We start from the raw sequence: 19,620 nt of genomic DNA, 5'->3' as shown, positions 1-19,620 counted from the left end.
CCTGGCCTTGAAGCCTTCCCACATGTGGCCCCAGCTTCCTTTCAACCTCATGCCCCACTTATGCCCCACTTCTTCCCTTTGTATACTTCCCAGTCCATAGGAAAACTGGAATTACTGCTGACCTACCCCTCTTCAGCTCTGCGCTTTTCCTTAGGCATAGCCTTTGTTTCCAGTTGCTCCCCTTGAGATGCCCCCCTTTTTGGGGGGGTGGGGAGTATGGGGAACTTCATTTTATTAAGTGCTGAGAATATAGTACTTGTTCTCATTCAGGGAAAAAAGGAATCTTATAGGAAAAACTAAGATCCTCTCACTGCCCCCCATCTCAGTTTCCCTTCCCCTGTCACTAGAGTGTTTATTTCTCTTACAAGCTCTGTAACGTGGTGGGCATGATGACTGCCTTCTGCCCAAAATTCACATCCTTCCAATATGTAATAGTAGCCTCACTTTTAAGAGAAGATCTTTGCCTGTAAATCTAAGAAAGGAAAAGACCAGGGAACTATTCTTGTTGGCTAAGCCTGGGTCGCATGTGTGGATGTGGGTCACGTGCATATCTCTGAACCACTCATGTGAGCAGAGCAGACCCCTTCCTACATGGCCTCTCCCAGAGTGTCCACATTCTCAGAAGGTATTCTGAGCTGTTATGTAGGGGGTAATCATTCATTTTTCCCTCCTCGTTAACCAAGACTATGTGAAGAAGATATTGGAGTTATTTTATATAGACATACTGTAAAAAACTTTCAAATGAAAAGCATGATTTGTGAGAACATTGTGGGTGGTTGAAAAGTAAAAGCAAATGTCTGAACGCATGTTAATTGGACTAGGCTGAAAAGTGTAAGAGGTAAGGGGGAGAGCTGAGGCTAAAGTCAGTGACAATGTATTATATTACTTTAAAAAGGAAAGTGATCTACTGATAGGCAGAAGGTGGAGTAATTGTGGAGGCAGCTGCTTTTACTGCTCATTAAACAAGGTTATGCAAATGAACTTTATACTACCACACAGGGGTAAGGTAGTAGGAGGGGGTATTATATAAAAAAATCCTATATAATAACCAAAAAAGGTATTCAGATCTTATATAGTAGTCTGCTTAGTGAGAATGAAATAAAATTTCATAATAAACATGTTTGTGTTTGAGAATGGGTTGTCATACAAGTTTACCTGAACTATATTTCAGACTGAACCAGAGAGACGTACAAGTATAACAGGTGTGAAGTGATTAAAATTTAATTGAGTTCAGAGAGAGATGGTGGGTCAGATTGTGATTTTGGTGACAGCACATTTGGCTAAAGAAAAGGTCTCCAGGGCCTCCCCGGTGGCGCAGCGGTTGAGCGCTGGGTTGCGAAGCTGCCCGCAGCCTCTGCAGCGCCGGTTCGATCCCCGGCTGCTCCCCGGCCACCGGAGGAGGGTCCCACATGGCGCGCAGACCTCTCCTGCCGCCCGCTGCTTCCCTCAGCAGTGTACTTCGGTCCTTCTGCCTGCTCTGCTCCCTGCTCTGGCTCTGGTGAATTCTCTCACCCTTCCGCGCTTCTGACTGTACCCAGTGCATGTATAAACCAAACAAACAAACAAATAATAAATAAATAAATAAGACATGCCTCTAGAAAATTTAAAAAAAAAAAAAGAAAAAAGAAAAAAAGAAAAGGTCTCCAGAAGAAAGGTAAAAGTTGATTATCATCAAATATAGGCATACCTTGGAGATAGTGCTTGTTCAGTACTAGATTGCCACAATATAGTGATGTCTCAATAAAGGGAGACACATGATTTTTTTGTTTCCTAGTGCATGTTAAAGTGATATTTACACTATAGTATGTTAAGTATGCAATAACATTATGTCTTAGGAAAATTATGTGACACAGAGACTCCAAGTGAGCACATGCTTTTGGAAAAATGGCACCAATAGACTTGCTGAACAAAGTATTTCCACAAACCTTCAATTTGTAAAAAACACATCTGTGAAGTACAATAAAGCAAAGCACAGTTAAAATGCCTATAATGATAATATCCTAAACTCTTAAAGAGATTTTAAACCTCCATCTTTGATTAAGAGGGAGAGGCAGTCTGGGAGGGAGAAGTGTCATGAACTAGTATGGTTTCAGGTTGTTTTATAAGCCTGGAGAATAAAGGGGTCATGTTCCAGAAGTACATAGCCTTGAAGACAGTACGTAATCAGAGATTACTGGGAAAGAGCTATGACCAAAGCCTCATATATATGCTCTACCTTGAGCTGTGTTTGAGCACAACCTCTCATTGTGTAGTCACACCATCTATAGAATGCTGGGGTGACGGGCAAGGTAGTTGGAGAAACAGCCTGTATAGCTGAAAGGTGACCGTAGCATCACTCCCTGAACGTGAATCAGCTCCATAGACAGGGTCTGTTCACTCTTATCTCCAGATGGAGATGTGTTCAAACTATTCACACACAGGGTCACCAAGGAAGTATTTCCAAGTCCATACAGAGGTGTCTTCTTTCTTTTGCATATTTTTTCATTCTACTAAGCACATTTACATTCACACACTTTGAAAATGAAGAAAAAACTATGAGACACTGACAACCAAGGGTTGTTCCAAATAGGGCAACAGTTAAATAGAATAGACTCTTGGCCTTTTGACACTTTAGTGGTCACATAATATGAGGGCATATTATGGGGAAGTAGGGGCTGAGATCTTTTTAAAATGTTGAAATTTTGTAGAGCACTAGTGTTAACTATGACTTTCATCCAGACTATGAAATAATGACAAAGTTTAGTAAATCCTCTCTTAAGGTTGTCAGTAAGTTCATGGAAATTGCCACTTTAAGCAAAATGATATATAATGAAACCCCAAGAAAACCGATGAATACATGGGGAGAACATGCAAACTCCACACAGACAGTTGTCCCAGTGTGGAATCAATTTTTCTTCTCAACATAACCAAATAATATTGACTAAAACAACATTAGTTAAGCACCTGCTGTAATTACTTGGCCCTGTTCCCTCATCTACTTCCAATTTGTTCTTTTATATCCTATCTTTAATAACTCCCTTTTCTTCATCATTCTCCTGACAGCTCACTGTCCTCCAATCACACATAATATCATCTATTTCCTGGCCTTGGGAGGGCCTGCTAACCCTAGAACCAAGGTATAAACTGGTTTTACCCTTAGTTCTCGGTAGCACAGTTAGGGCAAAGCTGGAATGTCTAAGCAAGAGCCTACTGAAGGTTTGAGTGGACCCCAAAAAAAAAAAAAAAAAAAGACTCCCAGTAAGTTGATTGTCAAGGTGACAATTTTTTGCACACTCTTCAGTTTTGATTCTCCTGTAGTATCACCCATCTGGCAGGGACAGGCTTCTCCTCTTCCTCTTAGTTATTTCTTTCACTCAAGCAATAAAATGAGATCAAAACCTCCTGCAATTCTCTTTCTGAACCTTTCACCCCTCCCAGAAGGAAACAAAATCCTAAAGTTTAGTGTACAGCCCTTCTCTTTCAAGTTTTTACATTTTAAATATATGTATGTAAACATATAATCTATATAGTGTTGCTTTTTTTAAAAATATATAAGTGGTATATTTAAATATATCCTTCTGTGTTTCCTCTCAGTATTTTCAAGATTTTCATTATCAATGCTTCTATTTCTAGTTCATTCAGTATTATTTACTTCATTATGTAATATATCAATTTATCAACTTTCCCAATGAGAAATAGACTATTTCCAAGTCTTTAGATATTACAAATAAGGCTGCATTGTCTGTCTCTGTGCTTTTTGTGTATCTGCCAACGTTTGAGATTTTCTTTAGATTATACCTAAAAGTAAAAGTGCTGTAGACACCTCTTAACTTTACTAGAAATTATCAAATTGTTGTCCAGAATTGGTCCCAGTTTACATGCTTGCCAACAGTGTTATGAGAGTTATTTCTCTATATCTTGACTAATACTTGGTATTATCTGACTTTAAAAATTTTGTTATTCTGGGGACTCCCTGGTGGCGCAGCAGGTTGAGCGCAGTGCTGTGGAGCTGTGCACAGCCTCTGCAGCGTGGGTTCGTTTCCCAGCCGGTTAAAATGCAGCAGACTCTCCTGTCTCACCCACTACTCCCCTCAGCAGTGTATTTCAGTCCGTCTGCCTGTTCTGCTCCCTGCTCTGTCTCTGGTGAATCCTCTCACCCTCCCGTGCTTCTGACCTGTACTCCAGTTCTTGTATAAAAATAAATAAATCTTTAAAAAAAAATTTTTTTTTTGTGATTCTAGTGTTTGTGAAATTGCATCTCATTGAATTTAATTTGTACTTGCCTGACTACTAATGTCATCCTCCTCAATTTTCTATAACAGCATCCTATTCATTTCTTTCATAGCACTTACCACAAGCTCTTATTATGGGCTGGTTGATTTGTGTTTATTGTCTGCTTCCCTGTCTCTAGACACAATCTCTGTAAAAGTAGTGTCTCATTTCTCTTGTTCATTGTGTTCTCCCCAGGGTCTGGTAGTAGGGACTCAATAAATTGTTTAATGAATGAACCTGGTGGTAAAGGGGTTCTTCAGTAAGTCTGACATGACTACAAGAGAAATGTGCACAGAAATTTATTTCTTTGTATTCCTCCCATTCAAACCCTATACTTTATTTCATGGCCAGTTCACCGAGCCTGCTTCTCTCCTTCATTTATTTCTTCCCTTTTTTTGAACATTTGAATTGACTTGGATAAGACATAATGGAGAAATAAGATTTAATAAAGAATAGCAGAAATAATGAGTCATTCACGATTTGATTTATTGACGCTATCTGGCCCAACCTGGGGCCTATGTTTTGAGGTACACTGTTGTTCAGCTAATTTAACGTTGTACTATGCCCCACACCCGAAAAGAAATGAAAGCTCTGATGAGGTTCGTCATCAATAGCACATTAAATTGGAATGGGAGCCCTTTGCCTTTGTTGGGATTTTTATTGACAGTTATTCTTGCCCTGTCTACTATAAGATTTTCTGAGATTGGTGCAGATTTCATCAGCAAAAATTGACTAGCATGCTAATTTTTTATTTTTGAAAAATAGAGACACTGAAGAGGACTAGGATAAATCTCAGTTAACTTTACTACAGTCCCTTTCTTTAACATCCAACCACTTTTAGTGCTGGTCTCAGCAGCTTCAATTGCATCTTGTTCCAGTTTTATTCAACACCTGGATTCTGCTCTGACTACATTCTAAACTTTCCTCGGGTCTTGGTTTGAGGTACAGGGAGCAAGCCCCCAAGCTAAATTAAACCAGAGTAATGCAGGGATGTCTTAGAACTTACAAGCATACACAGCTCAAATCAGGAATCTACTATGAGTTCCTAAGTTTACTTCTGTTTTCAAGGCAGGAACTGAGCTGAGGATGGAATCTCTTAATCATAATGCAGGGAAGGATTCTGACCCAGCACAGACCAGATGCCACCTAATTCCAGTAAGCTGTGGCCATTTGGTTACTTTCTACAAACCTGACAGCCATGAGCCTTTTCTGTGATCTAGGACAGCTCCCAGGAAAGGGGAGAGATTTTAGGTAGACACACCCGTTTCCTAAACATGCATTTTGAGACTTTGAAACCTCTGGTTATTACTTAGCAGCTTTTTCATGTCTTCTGCTTCCTTAACTTTTCTTCCACCAATTCTTACCTAACTCCTTGCCCAATTTGCTGATCTCCTCTGCATAACCAGTGCCTAACAGATCTTTAACTCCCCTCCCTTAAAACAGTGACCTTTGTGGATGAGAAAGTATATATTTCATTCATTTGTTTATTTGGAAGGAATAAGGAAGTGGAAATATTCTGTGTAACACCTCTCTGGTATGCTTGTAGATCAGTGATGTGTCCTTGCCCCAGGTGGAGAGAGTGAATCAGGTATTGTGAAACTTCAGCAACCCAGGGAATCCATTCTGCCTTTGTTGAGACTTTACATTCTCTTCTTACAGGAACATGACATAGAAACAACTCATGGTGTGGTCCACGTCACGATAAGAGGCCTTCCGAAGGGAAACAGACCAGTTATTCTTACATACCATGACATTGGCCTCAATCGTATGTATTTAATTTTATACCTTCCCTTTTTAGCTTAATACTTAATATTTGTATATTAAAAAAGAGAGAGAGAAAAGAAACCCTAGGGTTCCAATAGACCATAGGTTTTCTCCTCTTTGCCCTAATCGTCCCTTCTCATTGCTACATATGTTAATGGCAGGGCTGAAGTTCCTGAGAAGTATTTTGGGAGATCCTAGAATTATATCTCACCTTTGTGACATATCTGTTAAAGGATGAAGACTGTGTGATGAACTAGTTAAGAAAAAAGTACTGAAATCAACAAGGGTTTGTTTTTATTTTTTTTTAAGGCTATGCTGCTTAGGATTTTTCATATTTCAGGTTAGAATTTTGTTGTGAGTTCTTCAATGAATTAATAAAGTATCCTTGCCATGGCCTATCATCAGTAGCTTTCAGTGGATGTTTCCAGATGCTATTGTAAGATTCTGGCAGTGGCCACAGACACATGGAGTCTTCTGTATACATCTGTTTTTCCTTCCTTCCTTCCTTCCTTCCTCCCTCCCTCCCTCCCTCCCTCCCTCCCTCCCTCCCTCCCTCCCTCCCTCCCTCCTTCTTTCTTTCTCTCCCCCCCCACAGCCCTTTCTATCTCTCTCTCCTTCCTTCCCTTCCCCTCCCTTCCCCTTCCCTTCCCTTCTTCTCTAACTTTAAGAGGTGACTGCATTTGAGACTATAGTCTATAGCATGACGTGACTTAGCAGTTATATTAACAGGGTAGAAATTGAAGAACAGCCTCTCCATGCACCCTAGCACTTTGCCAAGAGACGGTCTTCTACATGGTGAATGTAAGCAGTCCAAGATACTGTAGCCATGTTCTTGGGGTATAGTCAGTGTGTCTATGGCACATAGGGCGATGAGCTACATGAGAAATGACAGCATTATTGGTATAAGATTATTTTTTGCATCACCAGTATTGGTTTCAACTTAATATAGACATTGCGTAGAATTGAGAATTAGTTGTGATTTTCAAATCATTGAGATGTCTGGTATTCAGCCTTCAGGGCAACTTGAATTAGACTGTTCGGGTACATCACTTTAGTGGAACAGTGATCAAAAGAGAGTAAAAGAGGAAGTGAGATGGAATTGACTGAACAGAGGAGAGATGGAGAGTCTATGACTTATAAGTATTTTCACTCTTGCAGATAAATCCTGTTTCAATGCATTCTTTAACTTTGAGGATATGCAAGAGATTACCCAGCACTTTGCTGTCTGTCATGTGGATGCCCCAGGCCAACAGGAAGGTGCACCCTCATTCCCAACAGGGTAAGGCCACAATTAAGATCTTCTGGGCGGCATGCACTCAGAAAAGCAAATGTCTGAGCTTCTGTGGGATAAGTAACGTTCACTTCCCTTCCCATACTGGTTGGTTCTAGCACAGCAGATAGATTATACATAACCACCCATCCTCATATTTTCTCTCCTGGCTCTGAGGGGACTGTTCTGTACAACCTGTTGAAGGAAACTGCATGTTTTCCCACCTCCAGGGATAAATAGGAACCTGCCTCCCTTTAATCACAAGGCATGAGTGTCTGGAATGGCCACTTATCACTTTTATCTGTCCTCATCCTCATCTATTTAGGATTTGTCATTTTTGTGTTCCTTCCTGAAACTCAGCTATCTAGGCCCAAACTCAGATCAGATCCCTCTGGGCTGCTGGTTGCACCTTACCTCCCAATCTGGTGACAAGAATTTGAATATCAGTGTAACCATTTATTCTAAGAAGTGTTCTCTCAGAGCTGTACTTGAAGCTCTCAATCTCTGCAAAGCAGGCATAGAATGTAACTATGGACTCCCCAACTCTTCCTTAATTATTGAGCGGAGTTTGGAGGAGGAGAGAAATCACAAACTGTGGGATGGTAGTTCTTCCCTTCCCTCTTACTCATCTTCAGAGCTGCCTTTGTGACTGACTGCTGTGAAATAGACCATTGCAGAAGAATGCTAGTTAACACTTGTACACTACTAAAACAATATTCCTGGCACTACTTTACTTTAAAGACTAAATTTAATCCTCACAACCCTATAGAATAGGTTTGCTATTTTTCCCATTTTACAAGTGAGGAAACTGAGGCTCGGAGATATTAAGTAATTTGGCCAAGATTAGTTATATAGCAATTAAGTAGCAGAGCTGGGATTTTTAATCCCAGCAGTTTGACTCAAGAACCCATGTTATTGACTATGTCTAAGCTGTTTCTCAAATGTCAGTTGGCCAGTGACTAGTTTATACCCAATAAGATTTTTTTTCTACTTTCAATATTCATATACACACAAATATGTGCACAAATGACTCAAGAGAATTTCATTGTTTAAGGTGTTCCAGACAGAGGCAGACTTCCCTGTCAGATGTAGCGCAGATCATGCCTTATATATAGGAGGCTGTCATAAGATCCCTTTCACCTTTGATTCTGTAACCATAATGGACGCGTGGTTTATATCATGAAGCAAATTCAAAAGCAAACAATAAAATAACCGTGTTATCCTATGCCTCAACAGCATTCATAATGAGGAGCCCAGGATTTGTGACTTTGTGCCTAGACCTATAAAGCTTGGTTTATTTTTGCATATACCTGCCTAAATATAAGCAGCCAAACAAGAGCCACCTCCTGAGGTGACACTTACTGCTGGGAATTTTCTGAGCCTGAACCCTAAATTAAAGTGATTGTTAGGGAGCTGGAAATACTCTGAGAGAGCCTCATTACCAGTTCTTTCCAAATGGCTTCCTCTGGTCCTAGAGGCTGCTCTGTAGGATATAGAAACATGTAATTCTTTTACTTTCTTCTTAGCAGCTAGAAAAGTAGGGAGCTCTTAGATAAACGCATTCTCTTTACCAAAGCCTCAAAGGAGGTGATTTGTTGCCTGGAAGTAATTGCAGTATGTGTGTGACTCTATGACTACCATGCTAAGAGCTCCCTACTTTTCTAGCTGTTCTAGTAGGAAATATGAATGCATTCTAATTCAGGAGATATCCCTCTGGATTTCAGGTACCAATACCCCACAATGGATGAGTTGGCTGAAATGCTACCGTCTGTTCTCACCCACTTAAGGTAGGTTTATTCTGCAATTCTTTTACGTGGCCTCTGTTGACTTTCTACTGTGTGTCTGATCTAGGGGGTATGATGGTGAGAAAAACAGTAGTTACTGCTTTCTAGGAGTTTACATCTTAGTGGGAGAATTAACAGGTATGCAAAGTGCCTAAGAAGAAGGGTGTTGTGATGGACAATAAAGGCAGTATCTACACAGCAGACAAAGCTAGGTAGGGAATGCCTCTCTAAGAAGGTGTCACCTAGGCTGGAACTGGCAAATGGAAGGGGGCTACTCAGACAAGAAGACTCCAGACAAAAGGAATAACATATCTAAAAGTCCTGGGCCAAATGAACAAGTGGGAGAAAGACATGGGGTGAAATTCAAGAAATAGACAAGAACCAGGTAACATAGGTCTAACAGATCAGGTAAGAATTTAAGATTGTATTCAAGATATAAAGGAAAAAATTTGAAGGATTTTAAGCAGGAAAGTGATATCCAACTTAATCTTTTCAAATCTGATCAAAGGATCACTATGTTATGTAAATTGCATGTCAGTGAAGCTATTTAAGTGTTTTTTAAAAAAAGTACTCTAGCTGTGAAGAAAATATATTGGATAGAAGTAAAAGAGGAAAGACAGAGAAGTCGGTTAAACTACAACAGTCCAGACAAGAGATGATAGCTTGATACTGGATGCTATTGGGGGCAGAGGATGGAGGAAAGTAGATGGAAATATTTTGGAGGTGATTCTATATGACTTGCTAATGAGTTGGACAGGGAGTTTATAGGAGAGTGAGCTATTAATGATAACTCCCAGGTTTTAATCATATATAGGTGGTCATATTTTGTTCTATAGGTAGGAAACTGAGGCTCACAATGTTAAAGTAACTTGACCAATTCTACATTTAGTAAGTATGAAAGCCAGAATTTGAATACAGTTGTGTTCTTTCTATTATGCCACTCTACCTCCAAATGAGTTAACCCTGTTAATGTTGCTATGTCCCTCTCACAGTCTGAAAAGCATCATTGGGGTTGGAGTTGGAGCCGGAGCTTATATCCTCAGCAGATTTGCAGTAAGTATGTGGAGGATTAGTCTTGACAACCTTGAGGCACCATCTGGTCATAGTACTTATTATGTAAGTGATGCAGTACTGTCTTGGGTCATATGTTAGTTTTTCTTATAAGAAATTGCTATTTACTTATACTATATCATTAACAAAAAAAAAAGAATGCATAAAGTTTGTCATAGGCATAAGAAAGGACTGCATGTAAATATAATTTTTTATACTTCTCTGTTAATCAGATTTTCCTAATAGCATAATCAATGAGGAGAAAGTAAGCTAGAGAGTTTACCAAGTTCACCAAGAAACTCAAAACTCATATTGATATTTATTTATTTATTTTTTTATAAATTTTATTGTTATATTCCCCATACAATTGCAGCCCCCCCATTCTGACCCCAGTCCCTCCCCTCCCGCCCCCGCCCCCCTAAAAGTGTCTCTGGTTCATAGTTTTCTGTTGATTTTGATTTTCACTTTCTTATAGTTATTCATTTTCCTGGTCCCTTATTTAAGTTTTCTAGATTCCTGCTATGAGTGAGACCATCCGGTATTTTTCTTTTTCTTTTTGGCTTATTTCGCTGAGCATGATCCCTTCCAGCGCCATCCATGTTGCTGCAAATTGCATGTGTTTATCTTTTTTGAATGCTGAGTAATATTCCATGGTATATATGTACCACATCTTCTTGATCCAGTCATCTATTTTTGGGCATTTGGGTTGTTTCCAAAGCTTAGCTATTGTAAACAGTGCTGCTATAAACATAGGGGTGCAGGTGTTCTTTGGAATTGATGTTTCTGTGTCCTTTGGGTAAATACCTAGGAGTGGAATTGCTGGATCATATGGAAGCTCTATGTTTAGTAGGTCCAGAAATCTCCACACAGCTCTCCCCAGTGGTTGGACCAGTTTGCACTCCCACCAACAGTGCAGAAGAGTTCCTTTTTCTCCACACCCTCGCCAGCATTTGTTGTTGCTAGTTTTTTTAATATGTGCCATTCTCACTGGTGTAAGATGGTATCTCATGGTAGTTTTGATTTGCATTTCCCTGATGGCAAGTGATGTTGAACATTTTTTCATATGCCTGTTGGCCATTTGCATTTCCTCTTCAGAGAAGTTTCTTTTTAGCTCTTCTGCCCATTTTTTGACTGGATTATTTTCTTTGTTGTTGTTGAGTCTCATCAGCTCTTTGCAGATTTTTGTGATCAGTCCTTTATCATTAGTGTTGGGTGCAAAAATGTTCTCCCAGTTGGTGGGGTTTCTCTTTGTTTTTGTTATTGTCTCTTTTGCTGTGCAGAAGCTCTTTAATTTGATGTAGTCCCAGCTGTTTATCTTTGCCTTCACTATCACTGCTTTGGGTGATGTGTCTGTAAAGATGTCTTTGATGTGCAGATCACGTAGTGTTTCGCCTATATTTCCTTCTATATATTTTATGGTTTCAGGTCTTATGTCTAGTTCTTTAATCCATTTTGAGTTGATTTTTGTGTATGGTGTGAGGTAGTGGTCAAGCTTCATTCTTTTGCATGTAGCGACCCAGTTTTCCCAGCACCATTTATTGAACAAACTTTCTTTGGTCCAATGCATAGTCTTTGCTCCTTTGTCAAAGATTAGTTGACCATAAATCTGTGGGTTTTTTTCTGGATTTTCTATTCGATTCCATTGGTCTGTATGTCTGTTCTTGTTCCAATACCATGCAGTTTTGATGATTATGGCTTTGTAGTATAGTTTGAAGTCTGGGAGTGTGATGCCTCCATTCCCTTCTTTTTTTTTCAGGAGAGCTTTGGCTATTCGGGGTTTTTTGTGATTCCATATGAATTTCATCAATAATTGTTCTATTTCTTTGAAGAATGACATTGAAATTTTGATTGGAATAGCATTGAATCTGTATATTGCTTTTGGAAGGATGGCCATTTTAATAATGTTTATTCTTCCAATCCATGAGCAGGGGATGTCTCTCCATTTCTTTGTGTCTTCTTCTATTTCTTTTAACAGTGTTTTATAGTTTTCTTTGTATAGGTCCTTTACCTCTTTTGTTAGATTTATTCCCAAATATTTGATTTTTTTTGTTTCAATAACAAAAGGGATGGTTTTTTTGATTTCTTCTTCTTCAGATTTATTGTTTGTGTATAGGAAGGCTACTGACTTTTGCATGTTGATTTTGTATCCTGCCACTTTACTGAACTGATTGATGAGTTGAATTAGCTTTTCTGTGGCGTTTTTGGGGTTCTCTATGTATAATATCATATCGTCTGCAAATAGTGATAGTTTGACTTCTTCTTTTCCTATTTGGATTCCTTGGATGTCTTTCTCTTGTCTTATTGCCCTGGCTAGGACTTCCAGTATTATATTGAAAAGCAGTGGTGAGAGTGGACATCCTTGTCTTGTTCCAGATCTTAATGGAATTGCTTTCAGCTTTTCACCATTGAGAATGATACTGGCTGTTGGCTTGTCATAGATGGCCTTTATGATGTTGAGGTATGTTCCTTGTATCCCAAGAATTTCAAGGGCTTTTATCATGAATGGGTGTTGCACTTTGTCGAAAGCTTTCTCAGCATCTATTGATATTATCATATGGTTTTTATATTTCTTTTTGTTGATGTGTTGGATAACGTTGATTGATTTTCGGATGTTAAACCATCCTTGTGCCCCTGGAATGAATCCTACTTGGTCGTGGTGAATTATCTTATGGATACATTGTTGGATTCTGATGGCTAAAATTTTATTGAGGATTTTTGCATCAGTGTTCATTAGGGAGATTGGCCTGTAGTTTTCCTTTTTTGTGTTGTCCTTGTTCGGTTTTGGTATTAGTGTAATGTTGGCTTCATAGAACGTGTTTGGTATTGTCCCTTCCTTCTCAATTTTTTGGAAGAGTTTGTGAAGGATAGGCACAATTCGTCTCTGAATGTTTGGTAGAATTCATTTGTAAATCCATCAGGTCCTGGGCTTTTGTTTTTGGGGAGGTTTTTGATTACCATTTCAATTTCGCTAATTGTAATTGGTCTGTTTAGGTGTTCTATTTCTTCTTTATCTAGCTTTGGGTGATTGTAGAGTTGTAGGAATTTGTCCATCTCCTCTAGATTATTAAACTTGTTTCCATATAACTGTTCATAGTAGTTACTGATTATTCTTTTGATTTCTGCTGTGTCCGTTGTGATTTCTCCTCTTTCATTGATGATCCTGTTTATTTGTGCTTTCTCCCTTTTTTCCTTTGTGAGCCTGGCTAGGGGTTTGTCTATTTTATTGATTTTTTCAAAGAACCAGCTCTTGGTTTCATTGATCTTTTGGATTGTTTTTTTAGTTTCAATTTCATTTATTTCTGCTTTGGTTTTTATTATTTCTTTTCTTCTACTGGTTTTGGGGTTTTTTTGTTTTTTTTTTCTAGATCTTTGAGCTTCGAGATTAGGTTGTTTCTTTGAGTTCTTTCTTGTTTCTTGATGTGAGCTTCTATTGCTATATATTTTCCTCTTATTACTGCTTTTGCTGCATCCCATACATTTAGGATATTGGTGTCCTCCTTGTCGTTCAATTCAAAAAATTTTTTAATTTCTTCTTTGATCTCCTCATTAGTCCAGTGGTCTTCCAGTAGTGTGGTTTTTAATCTCCATGAGGTAGGAAAGTTCCTTGCCTTCTTTTTATGGTTTATTTCTAGTTTGATGCCTTCATGGTCAGAAAAGATGGTTGATATGATTTCAATCTTGGTGTATCTGTTGATGTTTGTCTTGTGCCCCAGTACGTGATCGATCCTGGAGAATGATCCGTGTGCGCTTGAGAAAAATGTGTACTCCGTTTTTTTGGGGTTTAGTGTTCTATAGATGTCTGTTAAGCCCAATTGCTCTAGGTCCTTATTTAGAGCTTTGGTTTCTTTACTTATTTTTTGTCTTGTTGATCTATCCATTGTTGATAGTGGTGTGTTGAAGTCTCCCACTACGTATGTGTTTTCTCTGATGTCTGTTTTCAGAGAGGACAACAGTTGTCTGATATATTTTGGTGCTCCTTCGTTTGGTGAGTATATGTTAATGAGTGTTATTTCTTCTTGAAGTATTGTCCCCTTGATCATAATGTAGTGACCATTGGGGTCTCTTTTTATCTTTTTGAGTTTGAAATCTGTTTTATCTGATATAAGTATAGCTGTTCCTGCTTTCTTTTTTGGTCCATTTGCTTGTAGGATTGTTTTCCATCCTTTAACTTTGAGCCTATTTTTATCTTTTGTAGCTAAATGTGTTTCCTGGAGACAGCAAAAGGTTGGGTTTTGTTTCTTAATCCAGGCTGCAACTCTGTGTCTTTTTATTGAAGAGTTTAATCCATTTACATTTAGAGTTAATATTGATATGTTAACATCTGTATTTGCCATTGTGTTTGTCTTTCCTTTGATTTTATTTATTTATTCTTTTAATAACTTTTTTTTTTTTTGGCCTTCTTTCATTGTTATTCGTCCCTCTGAGGTTCTGGCTTTAGGACTCCTTGTAGTATTTTTTGGAGTGGGGGTTTAGTTGCAATGAAATTCCGGAGTTTCTGTTTCTCTGGGAAGGTCCATATTCTTTCTTCAAAGAGGAAGGAGAGCTTTGCGGGATAGAGTATTCTTGGTTGGCATCTGTTTTCTTGGAGTCTGTTGACTATGTCCCTCCACTCTCTCCTTGCCCGTAGTGTTTCTTCGGAGAAGTCTGATGTCAGCCTGATTGGCTTTCCTTTGAATGTTATCTGTTTCTTCCCTCTTGCCAGCTTCATTATTTTTTCCTTGTCCTGGATTCTTGGGAGCTTTACTATTATGTGTCTTGCTGTATTTTTTCTTTTCGTCGTGGAAGTTTGGTGTTCTTCTTGCTTCTTGTATATCAATTTTCAGCTCCTTCTTCACATTTGGGAAGTTCTCTTCAATTATCTCTTTGAATATTTTCTCTGTTCCTACTTCTCTCTCCTCTCCTTCTGGTATTCCTATAACTCTTATATTTCCTTTCCTCATGGAGTCAGATAGTTCCCGAAGTCTTTCTTCATTCTTTTTCCTTCGTACTTCTCTTTCCTTTTCTGTTTTGGTTCTTTTTATTTCTGTGTCTTCAAGAGCACTTATTCGTTCTTCCATTTCATCAATTCTGCTTTCATTGCTTTTCCCAGAATTCTTTAGTTCTTCCACTAATTCTTTGATCTCCTGCATTTCTTTTACTTCCCTCTTTAGGGACTCAATTTCATTCTTCTGATCGTTGATTATTTTTCCCTTATCATTGTTTTCCTTTATGACTTCTGTCAGTTTTTTAATCACGGCAATTTTAAATTCTCTTTCTGGAAGGCTCAGAAGTTCTTCCAAGTTACTGTCGTTGCAATCTGGGGGCTGGTTTTCTTTTTGTGGTGTGCTTTTTCTCTGGAGAGTTGCTAGGTTGCGTGTGGTTCTTCTCCTCCCTACTGTCTGTTTTCTAATTTGCCGTATGCGTTGGGACACTGTGTTGTTGGGACTGGCCGGCATCTTGGGTGGGCTTCTCTTCTCCCCTCTGGTTCCTCCAGGAGTCATCTGTCAGTTTCAAGCAGTCTTTATTGGAGAAAGGTCCCTGTCCTAAAATGTCGATGTGGGGACACACTCCCCTGTGCGCCTGGTCTGCCCCGGCGGTGGGTTCCTGCTCCACCTCTGGGCTTGGACTGCAGGCCAGAGGGGGTCTGGCGTGGGCGAACTTCCCCCGCTCACCTCTGGCTCCTGAGGAAGCCTTCTGCAGGTAGTCTTTACTGAAGAAATGTCCCTGTTCTAAAATGGTGATGTGGGACACACTCCCTGCGCGTCCGGTGTCAGGCACACTCTTCTGCGTGCCTGGTCTGCCCTGGCTGTGGGTGCTCGCTCTCCCTGTGGGCTCAGACTACTTGTTCGGAAGGGGCCGGGTGTGGGCTAACTCCCCAGCTGGCCACTAGCTCCTTCAAGAGCCTGTGCTGGCTACACGTCGCTAGGTGGCGCCAAAGATCTCTCCTAGAGCCCTTGGGGAGCTGATTTTCCACCCCGTGGGACAGGGAGCAAAGCGGGGATGGTAGGGTACACCTCAACGGCTTTGGGGTGCTGTGTCTGCCTTGTGCCCCACCGTCGTGGGGAACCCACGCCCCTAATTTCGTGCCCCAGGTCTCAATTCCAAAGCCCTCAGTTCCAGGACGCGGGCTGTAGCCCAGTTCAGTGGCGCGGGAATGGCGCCTTTTGCACCGCTCCCGTGCCTGGGCGCCTGGTTCCTGCTTACTCAGGGAGGGACCTTCACCTCAGTGAGGACCTCCGCGCGTCTCCCCGCAAGCCTAGGTCGTCTCCCAAGCCTAGGTCGCAGGCGCGGGGACCTGGGCAGCCGCGATCCTGGTCTGCACTTGCTTTTCAAGCGCGCCGAGCGCGCCGCTATCCGCGCAAGCTTACCAGCAGCCCGGGCTGTGTGCGCGTCTCCCGGGGTCTTTGTTCTTCTCTAATGGCGCCCGGAGCCGTTCGCTCACCGCCACGGCGAATCCTGCAGGGTTTGCCTCAGCTCCCGTTCAAGGGGTGTGGTGGCTGCAATAGTTCCTTTCCACTCACAGTCCCGCTTGCTGCGTCCGTTTTTCTTGTTGGCCGTTTTGGTTTGTTGTTTTCCTCCTCTCTGCCGGTGGGAGAGTGCCGCCTCTGTGGGCGGGGGAGGGGAGCAGGGTTCTGCGCTTCCCTCCCTTCTAGTCCTCTTTTATGGCCACTTTCTTCTTCGGGTAGTTTGCTGGAGTCACCCGTTTATCTTCCGTGTCCCAGTTCTCACTGGGACCTGCCGCTTTTCCTCCCTATTAACTTTTTTTTAATGGGAGATCTTACTCGCAGCGTCTCCTCGCCGCCATGTTGCTCCGCCCCTCCCTCATATTGATATTTATTTAAGAAACTTTTCAAATGTCTCCTGGGTGATAGAACTGCCTTCCAGGGGTGGTATCACCTATTCATGTGGCTTCAGAGAAATGAACTTCAGAAATCCCTACTGGGAACAAACAGCGAGTCTAAAACTTCATCAGCTTCTTACGCCAATTGTACTACCCCTGAAGGCAGACTCACCATGATTCAAAAAGCTGCAGAGATACAGAGACCTTTTTCTGCTGGTGAAATTAAAAAACTGTCTTTCCCCATACATCTTTGCAAGGCAAGATATTTTGATAGCAGTTTAAGAAACTGGTTTTCTAGATGCTAAGTCATATTTATAGAGCTATTTTTAAAAAATATCCCCCTTAGCACCTCTCTGAAGTCTTGCTTTCAAATCTGAAGCCTGCAGGCATAGTAAGAATTGATTAACCATGCTCTAGTTTTTTTAGATGAACCCTGTGAGTGGAACTTGCATGCTATTGTCTTTGTCTCATATTTCAGCTCAATCATCCAGAGCTTGTGGAAGGCCTTGTGCTCATTAACGTTGACCCTTGTGCTAAAGGCTGGATTGACTGGGCAGCCTCCAAAGTAAGTACCACATGGTGTCCGTGGGCTCATCTTGTTTCTTCTCAAAATGACTTACGTGTTTTATTTATATTTTTTTCTTTGTGGTATATACAGTTAAGAGCAAGAAATTAAGTATACAGCTTAATGAATGTTTACATATGAAATCACCACCCAATCAATTTACAGACTATTTCCAGTTCTAAGAATTCCCTTTGTGCCTTTTCCATAATTAATATTTCCTCTCCTTCCCAGAAGTAACTGTCTTCTTTTCTCATAGATTGATTGGTTTTATCTATTTTTAAATGTCATATAACTGAAATAATAGAATGTTCTTTTCATCTACCTTTTTTCAGTCAATATTGTCTGTCTCATTCATGTTGTAGCAATAGTCCTTTTAAATTGCTGTTTAGTAGTCTATTGTGTGAATACATGAAATGAGTCATTTGTTATTTGGTTATTATGAATAAGGCTCCTATGCAGATTCTTTCCCATGCCTTTTCGCAGGCATCCACATTTGTTTGGATCTGTATACCTAGGAGCAGAGTCGCTGGTTCATAGAACAGCTGTATGTTTAGTGTTTCAAAGTGTTTGCCCAACTCACATACCAGCAGTGCATGGAAGTTCCATTTGTTACAAAATCCTCACCAACATTTGATAGTCCTTTTATTTTTTATTGTTTTTTTTTAAGATTTATTTTATTTATTTATGCATACAAGAGCTGGGGTACAGACCAGAGGTGCAAGGGGGTGGGGGTGAGAGGATTCACCAGAGACAGAGTGGGGAGCAGAACAAGCAGATTGACTGAAATATACTGCTAAGGGAAGCAGGGGGCAAGGTAGGAGAGGTCTGTTGTGCCATGTGGGTTAGCTCCCTGGCAAGGGGTTGAACTTGTGCTACAGTGGCTGCAGATAGCTTCATAGTGCTGAGACTTAACCCCTTGCGCCACCAGGGAAGGCCCCCTTTTAATTTTTGTAAAATTAAAAAGAGCAGTTTAATTTGTAATATTAGTTTGCTTTTGTATGGTAGTCATCACCAAAATAGCCTTAATTATTAAATAGTTTTTAATTGTACTATCTTTTTAATTTTAAGCTATGCTTATAGATAAACAAAACTGTGTTTTCCACTTGGGTTTCTCTAAGGGCCCTCAATGTAGAGTGCCTTTTCTAAAACTTACTGGCCATTTGATATCCTCTTGAGAAGTGACTACTCAAACCTTTTACCCCACCCTCCCACCCCCACCCTTCCTAATCATGTTACTGAGTTCTTTGCTGGGTACATGCAGATATCTTCTTCCAATCCATGGTTTGCATTTTTATTCTCTTAGTGAGTAAAATGAATGAATGAATCACTCTCTTCAAGGAAGACAAAGATGTGAATGAAATTTATTTTTATCTAAAAAATGAAGGAATTTGCTATCTAGATAGAATGGTATCTAAAATCTATTCAAGGAGATAGGAAACTATAAGGATCTGCTGGTAACTTCACAAATATAAATAATCCCAGCAACAATCTGAATGAAAGAGCAAACAAGAGGAAAAACATTTTATTATATCCCATTTGCACTGAACTCACCATACTAAAAAAAAGTTGACTCTTTAGGTTGGAAGGAAGCAATTTTGAAACATTTTCTTTGCTGAAATACAAGTGTTATTTTGTATAATCTGAAAATACAATTTTATATATAGCATTTTATATATAATATTTTTTAAAGATTTATTTATTTATGCATACAAGAGCTGGGGTACAGGCCAGAGATGCAGGGGGTGGGGATGAGAGGATTCACCAGAGACAGAGTGAGGAGCAGAACGGGCAGATTGACCAAAGTACACTGCTGAGGGGAGCAGCGGGCAAGTCAGGAGAGGTCTGCTGTACCATATGGGTTTCTCTGTGGCTGGCTGGGGATCGAACTTGTGCTGCAGAGGCTGCAGATTGCTTCATAGTATGGTGCTTAACCCCTTGCGCCACCAGGGAGGCCCTATTTTACATTTTATGTATAACATCAATGACATGAAATTTTTTAGAGAGAAAAATAAACCTCACTGTTTACTAAAAGATGCCTAATATGATTGTTTCATTTAGAAAATAAATACCAACTTAAAAACACGTTTAAGTTACCATACATGTTCATTCTAATACA

General features: G+C 40.1%; 1 protein-coding gene across 4 annotated transcripts in view; it reads left to right on the top strand.

The window, feature by feature from the left end:
- The window catches only part of NDRG3 (NDRG family member 3), a gene marked incomplete at both ends in the record, with an annotated part of 55,750 nt that overhangs the window by 14,078 nt on the left and 22,052 nt on the right, over window positions 1-19,620 (top strand). For all 4 annotated transcript variants that reach the window (XM_084247465.1, XM_084247463.1, XM_084247464.1 and 1 more), the window contains 5 exons: window positions 5,911-6,016; window positions 7,174-7,294; window positions 9,010-9,072; window positions 10,062-10,122; window positions 17,418-17,504. In XM_084247465.1, coding sequence (XP_084103591.1) covers window positions 5,911-6,016; window positions 7,174-7,294; window positions 9,010-9,072; window positions 10,062-10,122; window positions 17,418-17,504 — 438 coding nt within the window. The remainder of the gene's footprint in view (window positions 1-5,910; window positions 6,017-7,173; window positions 7,295-9,009; window positions 9,073-10,061; window positions 10,123-17,417; window positions 17,505-19,620) is intronic.

The sequence above is a fragment of the Talpa europaea genome (genome assembly GCF_964194135.1).
Source record: "Talpa europaea genome assembly, chromosome: 11".
NCBI lineage: Eukaryota > Metazoa > Chordata > Mammalia > Eulipotyphla > Talpidae > Talpa > Talpa europaea.
Note: the sequence above shows the minus strand (reverse complement) of the source record. Positions and strands in the feature narration are given on the sequence as shown.